At 33.1% G+C, this 27400-nt stretch overlaps 3 protein-coding genes across 3 annotated transcripts; all 3 read left to right on the forward strand.

Moving 5' to 3' along the window:
* Positions 1-4037: 4037 nt before the first annotated feature.
* On the forward strand, positions 4038-7537 carry LOC111410031 (26S proteasome regulatory subunit 6A homolog). The gene is made up of 8 exons (XM_023040187.1): positions 4038-4223; positions 4845-5036; positions 5136-5327; positions 5509-5627; positions 5751-5838; positions 6094-6213; positions 6362-6502; positions 7214-7537. The coding sequence occupies exons 1-8, from the start codon at positions 4053-4055 to the stop codon at positions 7289-7291; spliced, it is 1101 nt and encodes a 366-aa protein (XP_022895955.1). The 5' UTR covers positions 4038-4052; the 3' UTR covers positions 7292-7537.
* Positions 7538-17849: 10312 nt separating this feature from the next.
* LOC111410032 lies at positions 17850-19486 on the forward strand. Its single transcript, XM_023040188.1, has 3 exons — positions 17850-18089; positions 18273-18360; positions 19135-19486. Exons 1-3 carry the CDS (start codon positions 18008-18010, stop codon positions 19268-19270), a joined length of 306 nt encoding a protein of 101 aa, XP_022895956.1. The 5' UTR covers positions 17850-18007; the 3' UTR covers positions 19271-19486.
* A 5101-nt stretch (positions 19487-24587) lies between these two features.
* Positions 24588-26830, forward strand: LOC111410033 (60S ribosomal protein L22-2-like). The gene is made up of 3 exons (XM_023040190.1): positions 24588-24702; positions 24821-25096; positions 26420-26830. The coding sequence occupies exons 2-3, from the start codon at positions 24858-24860 to the stop codon at positions 26562-26564; spliced, it is 384 nt and encodes a 127-aa protein (XP_022895958.1). The 5' UTR covers positions 24588-24702; positions 24821-24857; the 3' UTR covers positions 26565-26830.
* The last annotated feature ends 570 nt before the right edge of the window (positions 26831-27400 follow it).

Raw genomic sequence — 27400 nt, forward strand, 5'->3', positions numbered from 1 at the left:
CACCACCATCAGCACCGGTACCACCACCGCCATTTTGCAACCCACCATCAACAACCTGCAATACTACTATCACAGCACCACCACTAAACAACCACCAACACCACTAGTCCACTACCACCTCACCACCACAACCACCACTAAAAACAATGATTTGCAAAACTGAAAACAATTAAACCACGCACAACTAACATCAAAACAATAACAAAAAGAACATCACAGTCATCATTCGGCTTCTCTGATGCTACGAGCTGCATTGTGAAATGGCGCTCAAAGGCGATCGCAATGAAATCACCGGTTGGCGACGCTTGCCATGTGTAAGGGAGAGTATAGAGAGATAGATAGAGAGGAAGGAGGGGAAGAGGAGGGAAAGACGGAGATCGCCGCTCATTGCTCACACGACAAGCTCCGCTATGATCCGACAACGACGGCCATGTGGAGGAAAGAAGATAGAGAGACTTAGAGAGAGAGGGGAAGAAGAGGAAGGGCACCACTTGTTGTATCCATTGTGATTCAGTGACAGTGGCAGCGATGAGCTCTACTGATCTGGAGATGACAGTCGTAGAGAGAATGACAGCGAGATGATGGGGAAAAGACGGGATGAAGAGGCATATATGGGTGTAATTTCGACTTTTTGAGCCAACCGTGCTTGCCTTGGCCATCCAAGGCTAAGTATCTTTATCCTTTTCAAGCTATAGGAAGAGGCAAGGATTATAATACTTTCATTTATCGATATTTTCTTATTTATTTACTTTTCAAAATAAAATGTAAGTTTCAAAATGGGGATCCTGTTTTCTTTTACTTGATTCCTTCATGGGTCAAGGCAATACAGGGTATGATATTTTTTTCAGTAAATCTAAATCAAATTGTTCTGGCAAAACATTACTTTCATTTCTCATCATAAGTGCAAATCTAAATTACAGTGTATACACTTTGGTTTCGTCTAACTCAATTATGAACACAATCCTAGATGCCCTCATGAGAGGTGGTCAGCCAAAGTGGACTATCCTTCTCTTGTTTGGTCTAACCCAAACCCAGCACAATCTAAGATACCCTCCTTGAGAAGCGGTCGTTTGGAACCCTAGAATAAAGTATGGGTCATGGATGAGTTTTTTGTTACAAATATGCAAAAGGATCTTCAAGAGGACTTTTCAATAATGGATTATTATACAATCATATATACGCTGCACATGAACAACAAGCTTTATAACCAACATCGACACAATCTTTTGCCCAATATCAGCACAAAAATAGTGAAATATGTGTGCAAAAGATTGAAATGTATCAAACTATGACTTCAAATCCTAAAGTATCAAATAACTTTAATCTACAAGAAAAGAGGGGGTGGGGGGGGGGGGGCTAAATTTGACAGCTTCAAGAGAGCAGAGTTATGTGTTGCTGAACTTAAATCTGTAACTAAAGCTTCCAATAAATCCTGAACCGATGCAATAAACCAGCAACAATGCCCCAAAACAATATTTCAGCAAAGATGACATAAAGTAGAATGCCCACTTTTCTTGAATGCCAAACATTGATGAAAATGTGCTTCTGTATCCAATATATCTGCAAAGATTGTTTTAAACAGTTGAAAATCAATGCAAAGAGAATGTAATACTTCAATATATGCATCAGAATATCAGACGTCTTAATTTTCAGTAATGCAATTTGAGATAGGTGGTATTTGGTAATCTTTTGATAATGTCTCTTTACGATGACTATGGAAAGCAAAGGGAATTTGTAACTACATGGGATGGGGAAAAAGCTTTCTGAGACTTTATCTGAGTTTCTGTGTAGTTCAGGATGAAAGCAAGTTCATGGAGAGAAATTCCTGATAACTCATTTAATGGAAATTAAGAACATCATTGTTTGGATACTTTGAAATTGAGGTGATACTAACGGCACTGTGTTATTTATTACCATAGGGAATGCCTTCACATCTATTATGCTAACATGTAGTTTAATAGATAGGAAGTATAGAAAAATGACATTATGAAGCATAAAACTTACCTCCAATTGACTACAGTTTCAATAACAAAAGAATGAACTAATCAAAGTTCACAACTTTATTCACAAAGGATTTGCAAAATGAAATGTGCCATGCTATTTTTTATAACTTAATTGCCTTAAAATTTGTGCTCAAGTCTAGCAAGCATATGCCCCATGATTTATGTCTTACATTATGCTTCCATGATAAGAATTGGAGGTCAGTTTCCAAAATGTTTCATAATCGTGACAGAAAAACTTCTAAAACCAATTAACATATATTGCGCTAAGAATGATAGAATCTTATAGGTTAAGATTAAATTCTGGGATTTTCTTTAATGTTACTAAAATGAGTTAAATGGTTTCCAGTTTACCAATAGTTTGGGGAATGGGTAACTGGTGTAATGTGGGGGTAGTTTCCCATGTTTTTTTCTAGCATCTAGAGGATCTCTTCTTCTCATATTTTGTATTTCCTGTAAAATGTCTATAGGTGATTTCACTTGTAAATTACATAATCCTTTATGAGAGTTGGTGATGATGAAAAAAGGCATTGACCTTCAAGGATTATAAGAGGTTATTCATAGACTACTCCAAGACTGGACTCACGCAACTTGCTCAAAATATTGGATAATTACATTTTGTTTCTAATCACGAGTTTATGTTTGAATTCAGGTTATTCAGTTTCTGGGTCCTTTTTTTTTTAAAGGTAGTTTCTAGGTCAATTTGTTTCTAATAGTATAGCCAAGTCCATGTCATTTTAGGAATTTTATAATCATAGATTATTTCTACAATTTAATTTAGGATTTTTTTGGTAATCTTTATGCTTGTGATCGCGTTAGGAGTTGTAAGTTAATAGTGGAATACTGGGATTTGTCTTATTCCTGAACTATATATAACGAAAGAAGCACGGATTCAAGTACGATAACATATGGGTACGATACAACTTTTAAACAAAACTTAGGTTACAAAGGTACGTGTATATATGTATATGTGTGTACTAATTTTCACAAGTTAAATATAAAATTCAGCACAATTTCATTATTATAAAAAAAGATTTAAAATAGAAGTTTGATAATAACAAAAATGCTAAAGCATGTTATAATCCTTAATTATTCTAACCTTATTTTCTTCATCATCACAACCATCAACTTCTTTATTATCATTAAAAGTAAAATGCTACAACTTTAACTCATCTAATTATGAATTAGCAACTTCAATTATGACGACACCTTCAAGAGTATAAAATGAGTCTCCAGCAATGTCCTACATTTCGGATTCTCCTTTTGAATAAATATTTAACTTTCTTGATAAAAGATGCAGATATCTATGAATGAAAATCTATTTTTAGTATGCAGAAGAAATAATTGATTTAACTATTGACAGGAGGACCACGGGCACTTCTTCAGATTTTGAATTTATTGTGGAGTTAATTTATTGCTACTCATAGAGTACACAAAAGAGTAGGTCCTCCATTTTAATTAATAAATATTATATATTTTCAGTAAGTTATTGAAAATAACAGTATTTATCTATTATTAAAAAAGTCTTCATCTATTATCAATAATAATATAGTGAGTTTTAAATGAGTGTAAAATCTTTTTCATGTGTCCAAAGGTGTTCGATATGTATTGAAAATTTATAAAATATACAAAATATAAAATAAATAAAAAACACACATTCTATACGTATAGGAGAGTATCCAAGCGTATCCAAGCTTGGATACATATCAGTTACGGGTACACAATAAGTTTATAAGTAGCCGTGCTTCTTAGTGTGTAACAACCTAGTGTGCCCTGATTTGTTTTAGTTTTCCCAGTTTGCTACATTATACTGAAATGAAATTTTAGGCCGAACTAAATTGTAGGATTCCTTATTTTTCAGGAGTTAGCTCTGACTTTCTGTGCAGTTTAAACATAATGTCTTTAGAGGTATCTGTGTCCAATCGATGACTTTAATGCGATTCCTTCAAATTGAGTTCATCAATTAGTGTCATTATAAAGTATCTGTGTCTAATCAATGACTTTTATGTGATTCCTGCAAATTGAGTAAATCGATTAGTATCATTGTCTTAAATGGTAAGTAAAGATTGGAGATTTAATGTGATGAGTACTAGTTTTGTTTTCTACATTTGTCAGATTTTGGAAATGAACCCAGAGGATGAGGCTGAAGAAGATGGTGCAAATATTGATCTTGACTCTCAAAGGAAGGGTAAATGTGTAGTACTAAAAACATCCACACGCCAGGTAAGATATCCTGGGTACATGCATTTCTCTCCTTGTGGGCGAGAGACTGTGCATCTGCATCTGAGATTGTGCACATGTTTTTCCAAATCATTTTTTTAAATCCATTATTCATTTTCTGTTTGCTTCAATTTCAATTTTTCTTGAAGAAGTTGTTGCGTGGTTGTTGCTGTTTTCAACTTGGCAGGCTTGGCAAATGAGTGTGAAGAATGTAGAGTACTGCACAATTATTGACAATCAGTGGTTTTCATTGGATAAACTTTTCTACTTTGGAAATGAAAATACAGTATCCATAATTGAATTCTGAAAGTGATGAATTCCTCTGTCATGTTAAGCTTCTGCCAATGGAAAGTGATCTGGTTAACATAGAATATGTAATAATTCTCTGTTAAAAGATCGTGTCATGTTTTTTAATGTGATCGAATGGAAATCTGAAAATGGGAACCTGATAAAATCATGCAGAAGCTTAACATCATAAAGAGAAAATGTTGAGCTACTGAAGTTGATAATTGTCTTGAGAGAATTAATATGCTACAGTTTTGACAATGGAAATCTAAGAGTGATCATTTTTATCTGTCAATGGTTATAACTCTTTAAGAGAATTAATATGTCTGTCAAATGCAGACAATTTTCCTGCCTGTAGTAGGTCTTGTTGATCCTGACGATTTGAAGCCTGGTGATCTGGTTGGAGTAAACAAAGACAGTTACTTGATATTGGATACTTTGCCATCTGAGTATGATTCTCGTGTCAAGGCTATGGAGGTTGATGAAAAACCAACAGAAGACTATAATGATATTGGCGGCCTGGAGAAACAGGAAAGCTTATTTCTTTATGATCTTTTGATATGATCAAATTTTTTTCAATCTCATTTCATACATTAATATTTTGTTGGAACCTTATTTTGATCACTACAGATTCAAGAACTAGTTGAGGCAATTGTGTTGCCTATGACACACAAAGAAAGATTTCAGAAGTTAGGAGTTCGTCCGCCCAAGGGAGTACTCTTATATGGGCCTCCTGGAACAGGGAAAACTCTAATGGCCCGTGCTTGTGCTGCTCAAACAAATGCTACTTTTCTTAAGCTAGCAGGTCCCCAACTTGTACAGGTATACTACTTTTAAGATTATTCGTCATGCTCTCTGATTCGTGTTGTCTTTACCTAGTGTTTAAGTGATCTTTACTCTTAAAGATCTGAATTTTGGAACTCTTCAAGCTCCTGATCCATGATATTTATGTACTTATTATGTAATTTGCACATAGAATGATCAAAAATTGTTATGGTCTTAGATGTTTATTGGAGATGGTGCAAAACTGGTTCGTGATGCTTTTCAACTTGCAAAAGAAAAATCTCCTTGCATCATCTTTATTGATGAGATTGATGCTATTGGTACAAAGCGTTTTGACAGGTAGGTTAGCTCTCTTCAGTTTCCATCTGAGTTTAGATTTTTCTTGATTCTTGATGTCCATGTGATTTGGGAGCTGTTGACACTGTTGATCACTAATTGCTGACATTTTTTTATACTTCACAGTGAAGTTAGTGGGGACCGAGAGGTGCAACGGACCATGTTAGAGTTGCTCAATCAGCTTGATGGTTTTAGCAGTGATGATCGGATCAAGGTTATTTCTCTACTGTTTTAATCATGCATTTTCCATCACTCGTTTGTTCCTGTTTTTCGCGGCATGGGGATTCCTTTGAAATACTTGCTTCTGTTTGACCTTTGATGGGTTTTCTGCGGTTATTTATTTTGTCCAAAAAGACAGATATGTTTTTGTCAATTTCACCCTAAACCCCAAACTCTAAACCCGTCAATTTCAAGTATTTATACTTGGCGATATTCTGAAACTCTTTTGGTGTCCTCTGTAATTTCTAAGGTGATAGCAGCAACAAATCGAGCTGATATCTTGGATCCTGCCTTAATGAGGTCTGGTCGATTAGATCGTAAAATTGAGTTTCCGCACCCTACTGAAGAAGCCAGGGCTAGAATCTTGCAGGTATGCTTGCCAGACAAAGAATTTCATTCTTTCAAATAAAAATTTCCTGTGGTTCTGCAGCGGTACTGGCATTGTTTCTCATATTAATCATAAAAAACCATTTACTACTGAAGTTTAAGTCTCTTATCTTTGCTGCATCTTATTATAGATCCACTCCAGGAAGATGAACGTTCATCCGGATGTCAACTTTGAGGAACTTGCTCGTTCAACAGATGACTTCAATGGGGCACAACTGAAGGCTGTCTGTGTTGAAGCAGGCATGCTGGCTCTACGCCGTGATGCCACTGAGGTCTCTCTCTCTCTCTCTCTCTCTCTCTCTCGCTCGCGCGCACATGTACACGTGCACACCCTATGCGGTCTGCCTGTCCAGTGAAGTTGGCACTCATTATGTGTCCAGGGGCTGAGCTCCTTGGGAGTTGGGACATGACATGGGGCCATTGGGCCCCCAAGTTCTGAAATTTATTTACTCTAATCCAATGACTTCTAGTGCTTAGTTTATTGAGGTCTGCCATCTGTTAGTCTCACCCCAAAGGAGAAAAGAAATGTTCATATTTTTTACGAAGCTATTGAGAATTTGTTATAGCCTCAGTATTTTCTGGGTGATTCTGAATTTCTGATAATCTTAGGACACTAATTTTCAGTTTCTTCTTTCATTGACCTGAATTTCAAAACCTTCAGTAAATCATCCGTGAAGACAACTACCTTAAGAAAGCAGTTTATAATCCCTGGTTTTGCCTTGAAGGCAGTCCAGATCTTAAGAAGAATCTAAAACCATTTAAATTAATACGGATCCTAGCCATCATTAAAGGAGTTTTCTTACTATGGAAATTTTTTATGGTCATCACCTTCTTAATGGAAAAATGGGTTTGAATCTATGAGTGAGGTAAGACTAGGAACAAATATTTACCAGTGGGGACTAACTGCAAAAATCTGTTCTGCCCCTCCGTTCTGTTTCTAGATAAAATAACCTAACTTGGGTATATTGATTTGGTTTTTCCAGGTGAACCATGAAGATTTTAATGAAGGTATTATCCAAGTTCAAGCTAAAAAGAAGGCAAGCTTGAATTACTACGCATAGTTTTACCTGGCTTCAAGGTACAATATCTGCACAAGATAACCTTTTCTGCTTTGAAGTTCAAATGTAATGATGTGGTCTAAACTTAAGATAGATCAAGAACCTTTTGACTCCTTGGCATAAAGAACAATTTTGAAAAACGGAGTTAAGTTTCAGAAGACAGGCTAACCTTTTATATCATGCTGCTCCATTTGCAATTCCTTCTAGGTCTTTATGTGTTCACGGTTTGTGTGTGAACTTTGAGGCTTTATTATTATTATTATCTTTTTATTTTATTTTTTTATTTTTAATAAAATCTATTATTCTGATGTTTGTGGTTCTATTTTGTGAAGGTTCTTTTCCGGGTTTTTTGTGTTTAGAAGCATATTGTTTAGTATTTTTACTGTCCTATTAATGACGAACCTGGACTTGATTAAGGAAGAAAAAATGTTTGACTTAGTAAAGGTAAAATGGACTTTATAAGATTTTGAATTAAAAAAACCAGTTAAATTAAATCAGGTTAAAAAAATGTCTTGTTTCACAAATTGATTCATAGATATATTTTTGGGACATATTTCGATAAAAGGTGTCGAAAAGTGCCAGTCAGCAGAGTTTTTTTGGCCCTGTAGCCCATACTTTAAGCTGCACCTCGACAAATTTTGTAGTACTTTCGAAGTATGGAATTCATTGTTGTTCGTCGCTATTCAATTGACATGTGAATGGTGAAACATAATACCGATTACTTCATATTTTGATTAACACGTCATTTAAATAGTGAAATGTAATACCGTGTAACTTCATATTTTGAGAGTATAAGAAATCTATTGTTGGATCTCGCATATTTTTGCACATTCATGTTTTGACTCGTTTGATACCCTAGGGGGTTATATGTTCATATCTTGAAGACGTGAGAAGGTTAGACATGTTTTTCGTGATATTTTTCTAATTGTGTGAAATTATTTTTTTCAAGCATACCACTCTAATGTTGAAGGACAAGCAAACTATGTTGTATCATTTGATCTTTTAGAGTTGTTTGCTGAATCCAAAAGAGAGTTCTTGCGTTTTTTCAATAACTAAAAAGTGTAACATAGTTGAATCTAATTAGGCTAGGGATGAATCAAAGAAATTGGTTCTACTTTCTATTATTTATGGAGACTGAATGTTTTTCTTGAAGGAATGTACGTGCTTGTACTTGATTTACCGCGACTAGAACTAGTTGCATTAGATGCTTTGAACCCGTTTGTCTAGCCGAGTCAAGGTTTCTCGCTTGAAAATGTTAGTGACGTCCGATAATGTTGTTTTGAAATGTTAAAAGATTGCAAAATGAGAGTGAAATTGCCATAGCGATACTTAAAAATAACGATATTAATGTCATTGAGGCTCAAAACCCTTCAAGAGGCGTCTACTGCTAGTAGTCATGTCTAGAAATACTTAAAAATGACAAATAGTTTTGAAGCGTGTACAAAATATTAGCGATGCCATTTTCTTTCCAGTATTAGAATAACCAAGTAGTTTGTTAATTTTATTGTTGTAGAGCTAAGCCATAACATACAGTTGAAAGATTCAACCGGGATTTCTCAATGCACAACCTGCAGAAAAACTCCTGCAAATGTTCTTAGACTTAAATGCAACAATCCAAGGCAGCATGCACAAATATTATTCTTTCGACTCGTTTAACTTTTGCAAATAATAACAATAATGCCTGCTCGCATTTTGAAGAGGTTTCCCCCACAGCCTGTAAAAAGAACTCTCTCTTCCGGCTACCAGATGAGGCCAGCATGGCCAAGAATAAAATTGAGAAGAACATCAGTGAACCATGTCTTCAGAATGATCAAATCAGAATAGAGCATACCATCTGCTCTCAGTGATCCAACTTAGCACTTATATTCTGCTCTTTCGCTAATCTCCATCTCGAGTATGCAACGAAGTTGAAAATAATTGACGGCATTCCAGACATTTGTCTTGCTTAAAAGTTGTGCTTTCTATAAAATCACTTCAAATGAAGTTAAACTACAAAGAAAATATAGATTTAACTTCATGATATATTGGTTTGTGTTCTTTGATTGAGGAGGTTTGTAGTTAAATTACATTAAAAAAATAAAAAAATATATAAAAAAAAATCAAATCTGTTAAGTCTCACAAGGTCTTGATTCCTTATTTTTATCAAAGCCATGGTTGTCTCGTTCTCTATGTTGAAAATATTGTTCAAGATTATTGATCAAAAGTTGATAAAGAACAAGAAACTAGAAGAAATAAGCAATAAAATTATTTAATTAAAATGGAAGGTTGAACACAATCATTAATTGCTGATCTCAAACGATATTTGTTACTACGAGGATAAGTGCTTGAAGACTTTTATGGCAAATAGTTTGTAGGAGTAAACAAAACATTAATTTAAATTTTTTTTAAAAAAAATAAAAAAAAAAAAAAAAAAAAAGAACTAAAGAAGTTGAGGATTGAAATATGTCATTCATTAAGAACAATTAACGTAAGGTGGCTTGGCTCCAAACATGGAGAGCCAAACCCACCATCTATTTTAAAAATTAAATTAAAGAGTCTATTGTGATTAATTTCAAGGATTGACTTTTTAAGATATAAATATTTTATTTTTAAAAAGTTTCTTAGAGATGATCTTAACTCTGAATTATAGTTTTTTTTTTTTTAATTCTGCCTTTAATTAGTATCTATTATGGTGAGTTGATTTTGATTTATTGTTGGTGATTATTCAAGTGGAGGTTCCTAACATTTAAATCTTGTGATAGAGTATCGAACCTTTTCATATGTTAGTTCCCAAGTTCATTTTATGATAAAAACCGTTAGTTTAAACCGTTAAAAATACAAGTAACTCTCACGTGGTCTCCTAATGGTTAAGAGCTCACCCCAATTTTATCCCACTTATAAACAAACACTACTAAAAAATAGTTTTTCACATAGAATCCGTTGGTAATTAAAAACGGATTATCCATTGGTAAAAGTTATTCACTTTCAGATACGATAATCAACAACGAATTTTTCGTTGGTAACGTAGATATCTCTTTACCAACGAATATTCTGTGCCTCATATAATCATTTAATATTTGGATCTTTCATGACGTACCGAATATTATCAACGGATGCAATCCGTTGGTAATTAGAATCGGATTATCTGTTGGTAAAAGTAAGTCTTTTTCAACTACGATAATCAACAATGAATTTTTCATTGGTAATGATGATATCACTTTACCAACGGGATATTCCGTCCCTCATGTAATCATTTAACGTTTAGATCTTTCACCTACGGATATTCCGTTGGTAATTAGAAACGGATTATTCGTTGGTAAATATAATTTACTTATCCCACATCGAAAGTTCACAACAAAGTCTTCTAACTTACCCTCTATAAATTAATTTGTGGTTAAACAATATTTTGGCATTTCAATTCGGTTGGTTAAAAGTTAAAAAAAATTAGAATTATTAAATAAATAATAATAGCAATAATAAAAAATAAATTTTTTTTTTTAATAATGCCTCGTATCTATGGGACTATTTACAACATTGATTTTTACCAATTGTAATGGTAGACATTTATCAACGAAAAGTCAGTTGGTATTAGTTAAAATTTTTACAAACGAAAATTTCGTTGGTAAAAGATTCACACTTTAACAACGAAAAATTCGTTAGTAAAATGTTTACTCTTTAACTATTAGCGACCCTCAAATTTCTAACGGATTTGTGATTGCAAATATTTCGTTCGTAAAGAGTAATAGCAACAGATATCGAGATTTTAGAAATGGAAAATTCGTGCCTGGAGTGATGTTTTTTAGTAGTGAAAACAAAAGGACATGCATCCAAACTAGTTAATGTCTAACATGATCTTTTTTGTCAAAAAAGGGAGACGTAGATGTTTCAAAGATTCGAAACCTCAATGAGATTGTAATGAGCGTTTGATTTTTCAAAATCGACCTTAGTAGTTAAAAAAACTAATTTTAAATTAGTGGAAATAGTTATTTCGAGTTTGAAAATTTAGAACAACCTTTTATTAGTGTGGCTAATGGTTGGAACTTGGATGCAAGGATCGCAAACAAGCACTACGGCCAACAAAAAGTGTAGGCCCGCAGTCTATATGTTTAAAGGGGCTTGAAAAGGGTTTGCGCGAGACTCTAAAATCATGTGGAACAATATCAGGAAATCAAGCCTCATAGCCTTCCATTAAAGTGACTTATTGGAGCATTCTAAGGAGAAGGTTAAAATTGTCCTTGATACTGTAGGAGATTATAGTACAATATAATTAGAATTTGCTAGAAAGAAATACTTTGTCGTAGAAAATGTTAAGAGGGCTAATCCCTGCCGTTGGATACGATGAATTTTCATTTCTTGTTCAAATGAAGTGTAGCTATATAAGGCTATGAGAACTCATTTATACAACATCCAAATAAAGATTCAAGAAAAAATAGTTGGACAATACTTGTGAGAGAATGTAAACAGTTAAATAATATAGTTTTTAATACAAAGAGCACATATTTTCCTCTAATATCTGCCTTGTAACGAAGGTCATTTTTTTCATTTCTTGAACTTTAAAATGTTTTAAAGGAACAGTTAAATAATATAGTTTTTAATACAAAGAGCACATATTTTCCTCTAATATCTGCCTTGTAACGAAGGTCATTTTTTTCATTTCTTGAACTTTAAAATGTTTTAAAGGATGCACGCTTACGAGCGCCACCAACTGAGAGAGGCTATCTTAACTATATTTGCAATAGTAAATTCATAAAAGGAAAAATTTCATAAACAAGAACACAAGTATAGCCAATTTCAATAATGAGAAAACAAGTTTAAAATTTCATAAACCAAATATTCATCTATAAATATATATATATATATATATATATATATATATATATATATATATATATATATATATATATACACTCCAGCCGCAGCCCTTCTTTTGTGATTTTTGGATTCCAAATTCAGCCCCCTTTTTTGCCAAGCTGCCGTCTCCAATTAATTTGTATCTATCCTCCCCTCTTCTCCTTTTATTTTTGCCAGCATGTGTATTTATATTAGTGGTAACCTAGCCCACAATGTTTGACTTTCTAAAGGATTCCAATTGCTCTCCAATTTTCTTTCAATGGCCACTTTCATCCACGTACTTTAAATATTGCCATTTTCGCCCAGTTTTCTCTTCTTTCCTTCACTTCCTTTTAATCCATGAGAATTCACCTATTAAACGTAAGACACAACAATTTAGAATGTAATAAGAAGATTATGAAATTGAACTTATCGTTTTATGCAATCCAACATATGTTTGAATTTGTGGTCATTCAGTCAGATAAGAAAGTTGCTCGAACTCTATTTAATGGAAGTAAATTTGATGGTGGACGACGATTGTCACGACTTTGCCGGGAAATGAACTACGATGAATGGTAGATTAGTGCTTGAATGAAGGGCCGTGAAAGTCGCGATATATGGAGATGTGAATGAACGTAGGAAGAGTTTATGGAATGAACGTGGATGGAGATTATGCAAAATATACAATTTTCATTTTTTTAAACACGTGAAATAAGGAAACAGTTATTAATTTTTTTTTAAAATAATTAATATAAAAAAATTCTGATTTTTGAAATGTCAAACTTTCAACCCGATTTTAGAATGTTGAATATTTAGAGTATGGTTTGGTGTAATTTCCACTTCATAAAATACATGAAACACCTCATGCGTATGCAACAAGCCGATTTTTAACATTGAAAATTTAAAGCATTTACAAATAAATTAAAATCTATATTTTTCTTTTGATCAATGTTATTGCAGATTCTTTCAGCTATTTTTGAAATTATATTGCAATATTAGTATATTATACCTTCAAAATCTGCAATATCGCTACCCTCCATTGGAATGATTTCATGACTAGGACAGATAATTTCTTTATCCGCACCTCCGCCAATATTAAATAAAATAAGTATATAGAAAAAATTCAAAATAAATAAAACCAGTAAAATTTTTTATTCTGCAAAATCTACCTCACTCATCTTGTGCTCTATCCCAAACTTTTAAAACCATTCAGGACAATAACTACACGGAGACCATTTGATGAGTGAGGTTTGGTAGGCTTACTACATAAACAAGAATATAATGTGCCATTTGACTAGTAATTAGACGCGTTCCTTCGTTGAGAAACGTGGTGTCAAGATTCAAATCCTAGAACTATATTTTCGCTTTTAGAAAAGTTAAGGACCCCTATTTTAATTTTTTCACCAAGGACTAAATATGTAAGAAAAATATTTCGGTAACCTTTATCAACTTCTACACATACTTGAATGACTATTGGAAAAATTAACTTTTAAAATTGCAGTAAAACAACCAACCAACCAATCACAGCAGCCGTCCATAGTATAACAATTTTCGGGCAGCAGTTTACGTTCACTTCTTAAATTAATATAAAAAATGCTGAAAAAAACTTGGCTATGAGTAGAAGACGAAAATTTTTATCTATCAAATGAATCGATCGTTGGCTAGCTATATTTGATAAGATATTAAGTCACAAGTAATGGTAAATCTAGACGTATAAGTCATAGACGTAATATCATTAAGCAGTTGATCTCAATGGTATAAACTCGTGATACCTTTAAAGAGATTTACTAAGAGAGATCAAGAATACTATATATAGAAGGGAATGAGGTAAAGTCTACTACGTTAGAATCCTTGTAATGGTAACCCTACCTTGTTGACTAGAGATCTCAAGATCTTGGTTCAAAGGGACAACTAAGTTATGAGGATTCCATGAAGCACTAAGGAAAATAGTTTCCTAACTTATTCCTATAATATTAAAGTATTTTCTGCAGAGTTTTAAGAGGTTAAGATAATCTTTTAATGATTCCTATATTTTGATTAAGTCAAGTGGAGTAGGGCAGAATACTCTTAATAGGAGGTCATCTATATGAGTGTGAAGTGGGGCCGCTTCAATGAGAATTATTCAAAACTTGAATTCTTTAAACACTCGCAGAATCAAGAAGGGTTCAGGGCCGCAATAAATCGAGTCATGAGAACCATGAACGGTTTAGGAAAGATATCTGTGTGAGTATCGTTGTCTTGACTTACACTAAAGGCTGAATGGTTCAAGACATCACGTCCACCAATTAGCTGAGTAAGTCCGATGGTATTTCACTACAGGAGGTTCAAGGTCAGAAGCTACTATCCCCGATGCAGTGGCTTTCCACTCCCTCTCTACTTGCATCATATTATAGTATTACATTTGTATACTCGATTTTCCATTCATGTGGGAGATTGTTGGATTTGGTTCAAATAATTAACCAAAAATTAGAAAGGTGTGTAAAAGTGAAAAATGAAAAGATGTGACTACGTGTCAATTTCGACCAAATATTTGGACTTGATCCGATGGTCACATTATAAAAGTAAATAGACAAACTTATTCTAATCGTCGAGGAGATCGTCGTCGTATATTTGGAATCTCGAAAGCAATTCTGGATGAATGAGAAATTGCGGACCAAAGTTGGAAGAAATGAAGTGTTGCAACTTTTCGAAAGGTGGAGGTTTTGGCCAAGTGTTGCAACTTTTTGAAAGGATATATGTTTTGGTTCACACTACTTCATTTGCACCCTTTCTACATCTATAAATAGAATCATATGGACATAGTTTTGGGTACACCAATTGCATTGAGCACTCATTCTCCTCTTGCAATTCTCTTCTTTCTAATTTTATAGCATTTTCATGCATTTCCTTGGTAGAGAGGAAATTCCGTTCGAGTTCGTTGGTCGAAGCCATTCGGAGTGCTCCTATGGCTTGACATGGTTATTGTATCTTGAGAGATGATTGTCGAAAAACCGTTAGCACCGATGCGGGGCAAATTCATCTTAAGGACCAAGTGTCAAACACTTGCCTCGACCAAAAATTCATCACTTGCATCTTTCTTCCTACAGTTTTCTGATTTCTTTTGATTTCAGAAATGATTAACATTGTTTACATGTTTATGTTGCAAGGTTCGATTAAAAGAACAATTTGCTTTTGTTCAAGAATCGAAAGGGATGAATCCATATCCATGCATTAAGATTCAGTAACTTTTATGTTTTGCTTCTCAAACCTTATTTCGGTAAGTCGAAATTACTTTTCGATTTCACGCAAATAACGGTATGCTTTTGTGAATATAATATACCCGTAATTGGTGTAAATTTCCCCAACACTATATGATATAAGCTTCTCTGAAATGGTAACAGCATTGAGATATAAATTTTATGACATTGTTTTTAGTTGTAAGTTGTTGTCAGGCTTATGTTTTGGCTTCTCCTTCTTTAGGTGCATTCTTGGGAATGACGCTCAACATTTTGTATCTAATTAATTTTACAGAGCGATCATGTTTGAGTTGCTTGAGGTGAAAAACGTCAAGAAAAGGGAAGAGTTGAAAGGAAGAAGATGACGACGAAGAAATTAGACGGGATACTAGAGAGCATTGGTTTATTTTTCCGAGTCATAGTTTACTTTCCTTCTCGTAATCACTTGGTATGAATTGGTTATAGACAGACCCACTGTTTTATCATATGTTTGTTACTATGCTGTTTCTTTCTAAATAGTAAATGCTGCCATTATTGAGAGTTTACACAAAGTTTCCTGTATCTGTAATTGACCCTTTTAAGCTTATGAAGTTCCAAATGCATTACCCTTTGCAATTCTTGGTTTTATGCTTACTACTAAATGAGTTCTTAATGCAGTTAGCTTATTTCATTGCTACCATTTCTAGCAAGACTATACAGATTACATTGATATTACGATTTTGTATTGGTCATTGGTCATATCTTGTTCAAGCTTGAATTTTAATGAAATTGAAAAATCTTTATTTTCAATATTATTATGCATTATGAATTTAATTCTTTTGATCTTGTAATGGACTCTGTCCAGACGTATTGCTGATCAGACTTCAACCAAAGAAAAAAGGTTGTGTTACATGTACAATTTTCATGTACATAGTTGTTAACATCCCCTCACATGGAGGAGGCCCATACATAATATAATATATGTGAGCTCCCTCAATATGAGGAAAGTGTCCTCTATTATATACATCGAAGGTGTACAAGTAGTATTGTCTTAAAAAAAAAATTCCTTCTTTTTGACATATCGTCTATATGTGAACTATTATGTAAGTTTTATATACAAGTAGCACTATTCAAAAGATAAATGGTTGTGGTATATGTATATCTCATCTTACAGATTGACTTATCAATAAATGATGTGACGAAATTTGATTGGGTCAAAATTTCATCAATAAAATTGATTATCTTCTTTCTTTTTTATCGCTTATCAATTTGTAAAAAGATTTTGTAATTGATGATGTACAACAAGCATTTTTTAAAGATAAAATGCAAAATGATGTCGTCTAGTTTTAGTGAATGACCAGCCACGTAGTTTTTAAGGAGAAAAATATATAGCTCCCATTTGTTTCTCATTCTTTCTACATTAAAATAAAAAATGACTGTTATCCATCACATCAAGTCACCGTATTTGAATTTCTATCTCTTATGTGGGGCTCGAAACGGCTATATTTTTTATTCTCATTTTTACATAAATGAGAAACAAACGGGGCCATAAAAAAAAAAAAAAAAAAAAAATCAGATTGTTTGAAAACCACCACAACATATGTTAACTGGTTATAGTACGAGCGCAAGAGGTTCAATTTGGTCGCTTTTTGACAAATTTTTAACTGAATGGTTACAAATGATTTTAAGAAAATCTAAACCAAATCATTTAAAATAGTTTGAAGTTTCTCAAAGCTAAACCTATGGTTAGGTTAATTTTTAAACTGTAGTGATCGTATATTTTTTTTCTTGTAATTGCTTTATCATCACTATTTCAATAATAATTAAATATTTTCACAATTTATTGATAGTTATAAATACTAACAAAATCAAATTAGAGTATTAACAATTGGGGTTATAGAATAAGGATAATTTTTTAACTATTGGTATTTAGTATGGACAATTTACCAAACTATTAATTTTTACATTAAAATTTTATATTTTATTTTAGATGTTAAGATTTGAGTCTAATTTTTGCAAAATAAAATACAAAAAAATTGTTTTATTGTAAATCAGACCAACTGTGACTTATTTCAAAATCATTTCATCAATGAATGCATGTGACACCAAATCAAAAATTTTAAAGAACCAATTTCTATTTGAGTTTTCATTTTGAAAAGTTGGACTATACATTCTTACCGCCCACCGCCCCGTCACAATGATGTAAGGGTGTCCACAATTAAAAAATTCATGTGAGTCTCCTCAACATGTGAAGGGACTGAACACCATAGTGTAATGTTGACAAATAATTTAATCCTAAAAAGTTTGGATTTTTCTATTTATACATTGAGGTGCGTATAGACATTTTCATCCTCGATGAATAAAAAAATCGTGAGCACCAATCACAAAAGGGGGTCAACATTGATGTACAAGTAGACAAACTTGAAAAATTTTGCTTCTAGCTTGAATTGTAAGCAATATAAGCCTAAACAAAGGACAACATGTTACTATACTAATAATATTTAATTACCAGAAGAATAAGAAAATATGAAAAACATGTGGTCAAAAAAGGAATAAGCAATTTCGATTTGATTTTTCACTTGCAAAGTCTGCGTTCTCTACCCCTTCTTCGCCTCCTTTTTAATTCCTCCCATAAAACGCATCCGATTTCGCATTTCGTTACGCGTTCTCTCTAAATTTTAATCAACAGACCACATTAATTCTCCATCCGAAACATATGGCGGAATCCACCACCAATACCAACTCAAAATTTGAATCAATCAGAGAATGGGTCGTCGAACACAAGCTCCGTACAGTTGGTGAGGTTTTAGATATATCAAATGACCAATTTTTTTGGTTCAATTTTGTTACGATTTTGTCAATTAGAAAGTTCTTTACGAACCGAACTGGATTTGCGAATGAAGTTTTAGGATTGAATTTTTATACGCGGATGTTATTATTGATTTGGATTTCTGCTGATGATTTGAATTTGTAAATTAAAGGGACTTTGTGGGCGAGCGGTGTAATTGGATCCTTGACTTACAATTGGTCTCAGCCTGGCAAGACTAGTGTCAAGATCATTCACGCTAGGTAACCTTTTTTTGTCAATCTTCATCAATATATCTAATTCTTCGTTTCAGGGATTTCTATGGCCATTTAGAACTGTGGATTGATATCATAAAATTTCCATAGCCTCTATGATGTTTTAATCTGTTGTTTTATTGAATTGAGTGATGCTAAAAGAAGTAAAAACGAAAGATTGGTGTTAGTCCATTGTGATGGATAGGCTAACACTTGGGAGTGAATCGAAAAATCAAGGGAATGAAGTTTTAGATGGTTTGGGCATATCTTTAGTCAATTCAACGAAGCTCCTGTTATTCAGAAGACGTAGATCAAAACTAACATGGCTTGACGTAGTTGCAAAGATTTGATTTTTTTCGATCTTTAAGCAGATGGGGTGTCATGTAGGATCAAATATAGAAAATTGATATGGTGGATCTTAAGTTTTATTGGGAATAAAGCATAGATTTTAGTTGTTGACAAAAATATCAACATTTAGCATCTACTTGAGTATAGGCCTTGAATGATTCCTAGGTTTCAAATGTTTTCAAAATTGCTATACACGAAAAATACGATTTGATCATGGATGACAATATACAAAGGCGCCTTTCATTTTAGAAGAGTAGGCCGGGTGTTTTTGTGGTTCGTTTCATTTTCATTTCATCACACAGATCATAACATTAACTCTGATCAGCATCCCAATTTTATCATTTTTCCTGCTTTTGTGGATACAATAACTATTGTGAATGGTTCTTTTTAGGTTGGAAAATTCGTCACCTGTACTAAGCTCTGAAAAAATTTCAGGTTGCACGCACAGGCTCTTACACTGGCTGCGCTGGCTGGAGCTGCAGTGGTCGAATACTATGACCGTAAAGCTGGAAAAAATGCAAATCCACATGCTAAGTTCCTTCCTTTGAATGCTTATTCACATAAAGATTAGATGGACAGACTACATTGTGGAGAGGCAACAGATGTTTCTTGCAAAAGTGCAATGTTTATACCTCCCCCTTAGCTCTAAAAATTCAATTTTTTATTGGTAGCATGTGACATTTCTTGTGTTAGGGTTATTTTGTTTCCATTTTTAATATTTCATTTATAGATGACCTTCCTGTATCATGGTTTCATTATTATTAAATGGTTATAAGATTTTTATTTATTTATTATTATTATTTTTTTAATTTCTATATGGCAGTTTAATTTTCCATACTTTCTGAGTAACTTTCTTTTCTTTTTTAAGGTGAAGACCCGAAAGTGTTAATTAGACGCCCTGAGTTACAAAACAGGCTAAAGGGGCGCTCTAATATTTTTATAAAAAATCGCATACTCATATTTTATTTTCCAATTCTTATTTTCGGGTACAATTTGCAGAGCGTATGTTACTCCTATCAAATATGAGCTCATCAATATTACTTTTCCACCACCACCGATGGATAAAACCTTATTTCAACTGGTTCTAATAGAATAAAGCAAAGCAATACATGAATACCTAGTTGGGAAATGCTGGCTATACAGGGCATGTAAAGGCCAAAAATATACAAGGGGGTGGGAGATTTTTTTTTATTTTTTTTTTTGTATATAAATAATCACCCACCCCCACTCCACCCATCTCGGATGCATCTGGCCGGTACAACGAGCATTTTCCTACCTAGTTTTCATCCAACACCAATAAATTAGAGCCGATCCAATAATTTAAAGGTCTGTTTGATTGCAAAAGTGAAAAATGCAAATCAATTTCATATAAGTTGGAAAATAATAAACTACCAAATTAAGAATTCAATTTTCATGGAATTGACCAAAAATATGCTTTAAGGCACCGTTTGTTTCCATGGAAAGTGGAAATTAATTTCCATCTTTGGCAAATTTGAGTGTTTGATGGGGAAGAAGTTCCATGGAATTCATTTTCCATGCAAGCCTCACACACGCCTGTTTCCTCACAATCAAGGAATTGGTTTTCCCACCTATATGGTGGGAAAATGAGTTCTAGGTTTTTAATTTTAATTTTTTGGCAATGGAAAGGAATTTTAGGAACAATTGTAAAAAAATGATATCTATTAAATTGACAATTTTCATATAAAACAAAGTCAAACGAATACCAAAATATAGATGATTTTTGGATTTTTTTTTTTTTTTTTTGTAATGGAAACAAATTCTATCTCCAATACCAGTAAATTTTATCTATTTTGTTGACAATTTTCATGTAAAATAAAACCAAACGAACATCAAAAAACACTTTAATTGAAATATTTTTCACGTGAAAAATTATATCAATCAAATACAATAATTTACAATTCTCGGGAAAACAATTTCCCATCAATTCAATTCCCTGGAATTCGTTTTCTTTCCACCCAAATTTCACCATTGCAATCAAACGGACCATAAGGGAGTGTTTCATAGCATGGAAATTAAAAAAAAAAAAAGATGGAATTGGAATTGGAAATTCCAACTTTTGGTGTTTGATACCTTATATTTTCTATAGAATTGCATTTCTTGGATTTCTTGGAACTTGGAATTTTCCTTGTTTTAGTGGAATTTGAATTCTCACCATATATCGTGAGAATTCAAATTTCACCCTACTGTAGCGATTATTATTTTTTTCGTCTTTTTTTTTGTTGGTAATGGGAACCAATTCTAAGAATTATTGTAAAAAAATATTTCCCTTTAATTGACAATTTTCATGTAAAACAAAATCAAACGAACATTAAAAAACACTTTTATTTCAACATTTTCCACATGAAAAATTATACCAATCAAAAACAATAATTTACAATTCTCAAGAAAACAATTCTAGACAATTCAATTCCCTGGAATTCGTTTTCTAGGCAATTCAATTCCATCTTTGCAATTAAACGGACCCTACGTGTTTGTAGCTTGAAATTCGAACTTCAATTCCACTTTCATATCAAACAGCCAAAGTAGAAAACGGATTCCTCGAATGTGACATTTTTCATGAAATTTGGTGCTATCAAATGGACCTTAATACTAAAATTGTACATGAAAATCGAACAATGGAACTGTACATTAGCCAAAACTGATGTGCGGAATTTCGTGTTGGTTATTGGATTTAATCATCACAGTAAGAAACTAATTTTCCTTTGAAGATTAAACCCATATGAATAAGGATGTTAGATCACCTTGAGATCATTGGATGCTTTTAATCCTCATACATGAAAGGGAAAATGATTACCTCACAGGAGCTTTTAATGATCAAGCCAAATGCGTCATCCCTTAAACCTTCTTCTTTGTTCTCCTTTAGGTGCCTCCCTTTTTTGAGATATAAAATATGGCTAACCCTAAAAGCATATAAAAATGTGCGCGTAAAGGGCCTATTTATAATACTCAATCAGGGATTGAAAATTGCATAAATTTCTTTGAACTTTATTGTAGTGGACCAATTAAGTCACATACCTTTATTGGAGTCAAGAGACGGACCTAACTAGACTTACATGACTCAAACTCCAATAGATGTTTCTAATTGGGTCAACTCTTGACCAATTGAAATACTTCTATTAATCCCGACCCATTCTACCAAAAAATCCAGATTACACTCTCAAGTTGAGTGATAGTTATAAAAGCAAATTTTGATCCAATAACAATATCATCTTATTATCGTTCCACAAGTCGACCCTTATTTGACCATCAATATGTTGAAATTGGCAAAATGACTATTTTGCATTTCAACATGTATTAGCTTTTAAGTTTCATTTTCATACAACAAATTCGTTGTGATCAAATCACAATATAAAGTCCAACGATCCCATTATCAGACTACTGAGCTCAGATTCAATTTGCCTAAGAAAAATACCTTAGAGTGACGATCATCTCATCTTAATGATTAATGAATTCCACCGTCACAAGTCTATGATCTCTAATTGTTTCGGCCCGATTCTCAAAGCTCCGAGATCAATCTTTTAATTAAGACTTCACTCATTGGTATCTCAAAAATTTTGAACTAGCAATTAAAGGTACATTACTCGCTCAAGATTTAGGTGATTTGTTTGATAATCGAGTAGAATCTCATTTCGAGCGGTCACAAATGAGTCATCTACACAGTCTCGTTCAATAGGCATCGAAACACATTATTGTTCTTATTCCAAAATCTAGACAAATCTTAATAAGAACAATGTAATTTTACTAACATAAAACGTCCAACTTTATGTATTGATTGTAAACGACATGTTTTTTTTTATCACATCACGAATTGTGTCTTAGTATACCCGAACCATCGAGTATATAATTTGTGATATCCTATATGATCATCGAACCTTAGATAATTGTTTCGAATTGTAACACGGGAATAAATGGATGTCAATTTACAATGTTGTTTTTACAAAATACTAATCGAAGAAAGGACTTCAACCTATCATTTCCACCACTTTATTTAAAAAAGCTTCAACTAAAATATGGGATTTCTAGCTTCGATAGCATTGTTATAGAGTATTATCATCATTTTATCCAAAAGTTATAGCTTATAGGGAAGGTATAATTCACCCTATATCACTAAAAATAAAGTCTGATTGATCTGGACTTAAAAGATTAAAGTTGGAATGTAAAAAACAAATTCAAAAAAAATTCAACAATTTCCACCATACACATTACTTTTGTGTTTTTTTTTTTTTTTTTTTTTTTTTTTTTTTTTTTTGATAAATAAAAATTCTCCTTTTTTTTATTTTGTTATTTTGTTTAGTTTAGTTTTTTTTTGGAAATTAAAAAAAAAATTAAAAAAAAATTAAAAAATTTCCCCCAAACCCTTTTTTTTTTTTTTTTTTTTTTTTTTTTTTTTTTTTTTTGGCATGGTCAAAATGAATAAGCCCTGTCTGACTACCAGTAAGAAAAGTTTTTGAAGGAAAAGTGTGTTTTGAAATAGTGATTTTTTGAAAAATGTGTGATTAAAAAATAGAAAAAATTTTGAATTTTCAAGTAAAATATTTTATTGTGAGAAAGTACAATTAAAAATAAATTTGAGAAAAAAGAGTTTTATTTCGGGGGAAAATTCATAAGTCGGGCAATAAATATAGGGCAATTCAATTTTTAGGTTTTAAGTTTCAAAATTTAAAATTCAGGTACTAATTAATTAATTAAAAATATTTTATTAATTAAATATATTAAAGTCACAATTATATAATTAATGGTCATGTGTGTGTACTTATAGGTCATATTATCAAATTAATTAGTCGCAAATTATTTCGTAAGGTCAATAAAAAAATTTGAGAGGTTATAGTTTATTACGTTAGTCACAAGTTAAAAAATTTTTTTGTCACAACTTATTTGTCGATCACAAAGTTCAACTTAGTTGGTCACGAATTATTTTTCAGTTACAAATTATCGAATTTTTAAGTCACAATTAAATCGTTGATCACATATAACCAAACAGTTGGTCACATACACCAAAAAGTTTGTCACATAACATTACCACCAACACTATTGCTACCACCATCACAGCCACTTGCGACCACCACCAACATAGTCTAATAGGGCCACCATCACCAACACAGCCCACTTGCGACCACTACCACCTCATCACTGCCACACACCACAACAAACCGAAAAACACCACCACAACAACCATTGGCCACACGCACCATCATAACCATCCAAGAAATCAAACTTGGAATTTTATTTTATTTTATTTTTTAAAAAAAAGGAAAGAAAAGGAAATAACAAATCTCCATTGTCGTGGATCAACCACTAATAGATTAAAAGCAACGGCAATGGGCACGCCACCAACGCTTATCACCATATCACGATAAAAAGAATAGTGGGAGGAGAGGAGAAGGGAATGATACTATTAGAGTCATTGATTCTAATGATGATCGATTGTAGTCTTGGAGAAGGAGAGTGTACCGATGACCTTCAATTAAGGGAAAGGCAGGGAGATAACGGATAGATGGAAAGGTGTTGTCAATGAAGAACTTCGTTTATGATGAAATGAGTAGAGAGATGGTCTTTGACGACGTGGTCTGTGAGGAAGAAGGTGGTGGAGAAACAGGGGGACAAAGAGAGGGAGTGGATAATACGAGAGAGAGAATGATTTAATGTTTGAATGGAGTAAAATATTTTATAATATAATTAATAATATCAAAATATGAAATTTTAACCTGATTTTGGATAAATAAACTTTATTCCTGATTTTTGAATTTTTATTTTTAAATACTTGCTCGTGTATTTTCTATTTATTTTATGGTTATCAAATGGAGCTAAAAATTAAATCACTGGAACTAGAGGCCATTTGGGCCACATCGCTAAAATATGGTCGTGAACCAGATAGGTGTCAGGCCCAATTCATGGGTACTATTTTAAACCCTAACCCTAATTATTCATCTACTCATCTCGCGGCTGTTAATCTCACTTCTCAGCGGGAAGAGTCCGCGTTAGGTCTGCTCGTATTACTTACTGAACATCCACCTGTCGTATATTTATATTCCTTTCTTCATGTGTGTTTGATCTTTGCTTCTAATTTGTTATTTTACGGATTTATTTCGATTTATTTCAGAGTTTGTTGTGGAAGAATTTGACTGCAACTGAAGAAAATGAGTAAAGGAGCAGCCGGTGCCGCTGTGAAGGGAGGGAAGAAGAAGGCATCGACGTTCTTGATTGACTGCTCGAAGCCGGTGGAGGATAAGATCATGGACATTGCTTCTCTGGAAAAGTTCCTCCAAGAACGCATCAAGGTCGGCGGCAAGCCCGGTGCCCTCGGTGACTCTGTTACTGTCACTCGCGACAAAAGCAAGATTACCGTAGTTGCCAATGAGACAAGCTTTTCGAAGCGGTAACTCTATAACTTCACACTACTTTTAAATTGATTGTGCCTTTTTAGAGCTGTTTGAATTTAAGTGATTTGGAAACAGTTACTTGACGGGGAATGAGCTGTGACAAAATATAGAATCAATGCGTTGAGAGTTAAGCACGAGTCAGGAGAGATTAGTTTATGCTTATTTTGAATATGCTTTTTCATTTTATTTTCTTACTACACCGGTCAGTCGATTGCTTATGAAAAATGACGTTGTGAAATTTGGGTCCGGAGGAAAAGCTGCATTTTTGGAATGGAAGAAGCAGAAGGGGAAGTAATATTCAGCTATTTAAGCTCATAAGAATTGGACATTACGTCTCACTAAGATTCAATGAATCTTGAGTAAAAGGTTGCACACCTCTGTGTGGAATACAAGGAAGATCATTTCTCAAATTTCTTTGTTATTTATGAACAGACACTCATAACGCCATGATTTGATAGGATAATGAGAAGAATTACTCATAATGAAGTTAATTCTTTATTACAGGTTTTCAGAAGTTGCTGGAGATTCTGTCTGGTTTTTTATTCACTACTATGTCATCGTATATTAGTTATCATTTTCATTCTATCAAGGTAGAAATTTGGAGTGTGTTTGGTTTGTCATTTTGAGGCTATTTTCAGTTTTCAATTTTCGAAAATACTCAAAACGTGTTTGATATATTATTTTCAAAAATGCAGTTTTGAAAACAAGGAAATTTTATAACACAAAACTTAAAACGATTTTTTGATGTTTTGATTGTTTTCAATGAAAACCCTTAAAAGACTCAAAACAAGGAAAATGAGCTTAAAAATTTCCCAAATTAAAATAATTAATAAAATCACAAAAAACTTACCTAAATACAAATACCCTTCTCCCTCTCTCTATCGATGCTCTTCCAAAATATCATAAAATTATTTCTAAAGTTTTTAAACCAAACGTTTTCTAATTTTTTGTTTTGAGAAACAGTTTTTGAGAATGACAAACCAAGCACTTTTTTTTGCAACTTTAAAATAATTCCTCAAAACAGAAACAGAAATCCAAACCAAATGCACCCTTATATTTCTTGGGGGAAGTATAGGTTTAGATTTTCAACCAAAATGGTGTAAATGAGCTGAGTAAGCTGAATAGAGATCAAAGGATAAAGGAGCTAAACTTTTTATGTCATCGAGGAATTATTGTGGTGTTTACAAGGGCCTACTTTTGTAATTTACTTAGTTTGATGGTACTATACTGCTATTTGATCTATTTGTTTGTTGTTTGTTGTTTGTTGTTCAATAATGCAATTAACTGACTTGTTATTCTGTTAATCACTTTGTGCTTAGGTACTTGAAGTATTTAACGAAGAAGTATCTGAAGAAGAACAATGTGCGTGATTGGCTGCGGGTGATTGCTTCGAACAAGGATAGAAATGTTTATGAATTGAGGTACTTCAACATTGCTGAGAATGAGGCTGAGGAGGAAGAGTAATGGAAGAACAGTTATTCATATTTCCCGTGTTGATTTTTGTTTTGGCTACTGTTTACTGTGTTGGACATCAGTTTCAATTTGCTTTTTCGGAATCAAAGGGTTTGGATGTTCGCTTTATAATGGAGTTTAACTATCATTTCGGTGCTAATATGCTGTAAACTTCATTTGGAATTTTATTATCTCGTGAATGGTAATGATTTACTAGCGGCTTTGCATGGACGGGGCTGGATCAGATTGTGACTTGTAATGAATATAATATTTCTTCATTTAAGAGCAACAGTTATTTAAGTAAGTTTACATTATTAGTGTGTGCGTCCTAGAATATTGGCTTCGGTCCCATAAAAGCATTGGTAATTTAAGTTGCACAGCGGAGGATCTATGCTAGGTTTTTGTTTTGGCTTAATGGCAGAAAACTTCCATAAACGCGATATATCCTCAATATATTGGAGATCGCATAAAATCTCGTCTATTTGAAGATTTTTGTGGGAAAAATTCCTTGCTGCCAAGATCCATAAAATTTTTCGTTAAAATAGTAAAAAATGTCGAAATTTAAAAGAAATAATTGTAATTTGAGTATCCGAACTTTTATTTTTTCACAAATTAAATTCGGAGTCTGTTTATGAGTGATTTTGAGAATTGATTTTTTGATCGTTAGGAGGAAAGTAAGGTTCACCCGTGAGAGAAGAAGTCAAATATAACGGTTGGAATAGTGAAATAACGTTCAAAAAATCAATTTTTTGGAGAAAAAATCGCTCCCAAACGGGTCCTTAATTTTTTGTGTCACCTACGATTTCAAATTTTTAAAATTTTATTTTTCACCACATCCCATCCCACTT

Source organism: Olea europaea, chromosome 15 (assembly GCF_002742605.1).
Source record: "Olea europaea var. sylvestris chromosome 15, O_europaea_v1, whole genome shotgun sequence".
NCBI classification, from domain to species: Eukaryota; Viridiplantae; Streptophyta; class Magnoliopsida; order Lamiales; family Oleaceae; genus Olea; species Olea europaea.

What these genes read in the sequence shown, in the direction of transcription:
- LOC111410032 (XM_023040188.1), top strand. Translation starts at nt 18,008, where the DNA reads ATGGCGGAATCCACCACCAATACCAACTCAAAATTTGAATCAATCAGA. An exon ending in ACACAAGCTCCGTACAGTTG is followed by an intron (nt 18,090 to 18,272) that starts GTGAGGTTTTAG and finishes TGTAAATTAAAG; the next exon opens with GGACTTTGTGGGCGAGCGGT. An exon ending in GTCAAGATCATTCACGCTAG is followed by an intron (nt 18,361 to 19,134) that starts GTAACCTTTTTT and finishes AAAAAATTTCAG; the next exon opens with GTTGCACGCACAGGCTCTTA.
- LOC111410031 (XM_023040187.1), top strand. Translation starts at nt 4,053, where the DNA reads ATGGTAAGTAAAGATTGGAGATTTAATGTGATGAGTACTAGTTTTGTT. An exon ending in GGTACAAAGCGTTTTGACAG is followed by an intron (nt 5,628 to 5,750) that starts GTAGGTTAGCTC and finishes TATACTTCACAG; the next exon opens with TGAAGTTAGTGGGGACCGAG. An exon ending in CCAGGGCTAGAATCTTGCAG is followed by an intron (nt 6,214 to 6,361) that starts GTATGCTTGCCA and finishes ATCTTATTATAG; the next exon opens with ATCCACTCCAGGAAGATGAA.
- LOC111410033 (XM_023040190.1), top strand. Translation starts at nt 24,858, where the DNA reads ATGAGTAAAGGAGCAGCCGGTGCCGCTGTGAAGGGAGGGAAGAAGAAG. An exon ending in GAGACAAGCTTTTCGAAGCG is followed by an intron (nt 25,097 to 26,419) that starts GTAACTCTATAA and finishes CTTTGTGCTTAG; the next exon opens with GTACTTGAAGTATTTAACGA.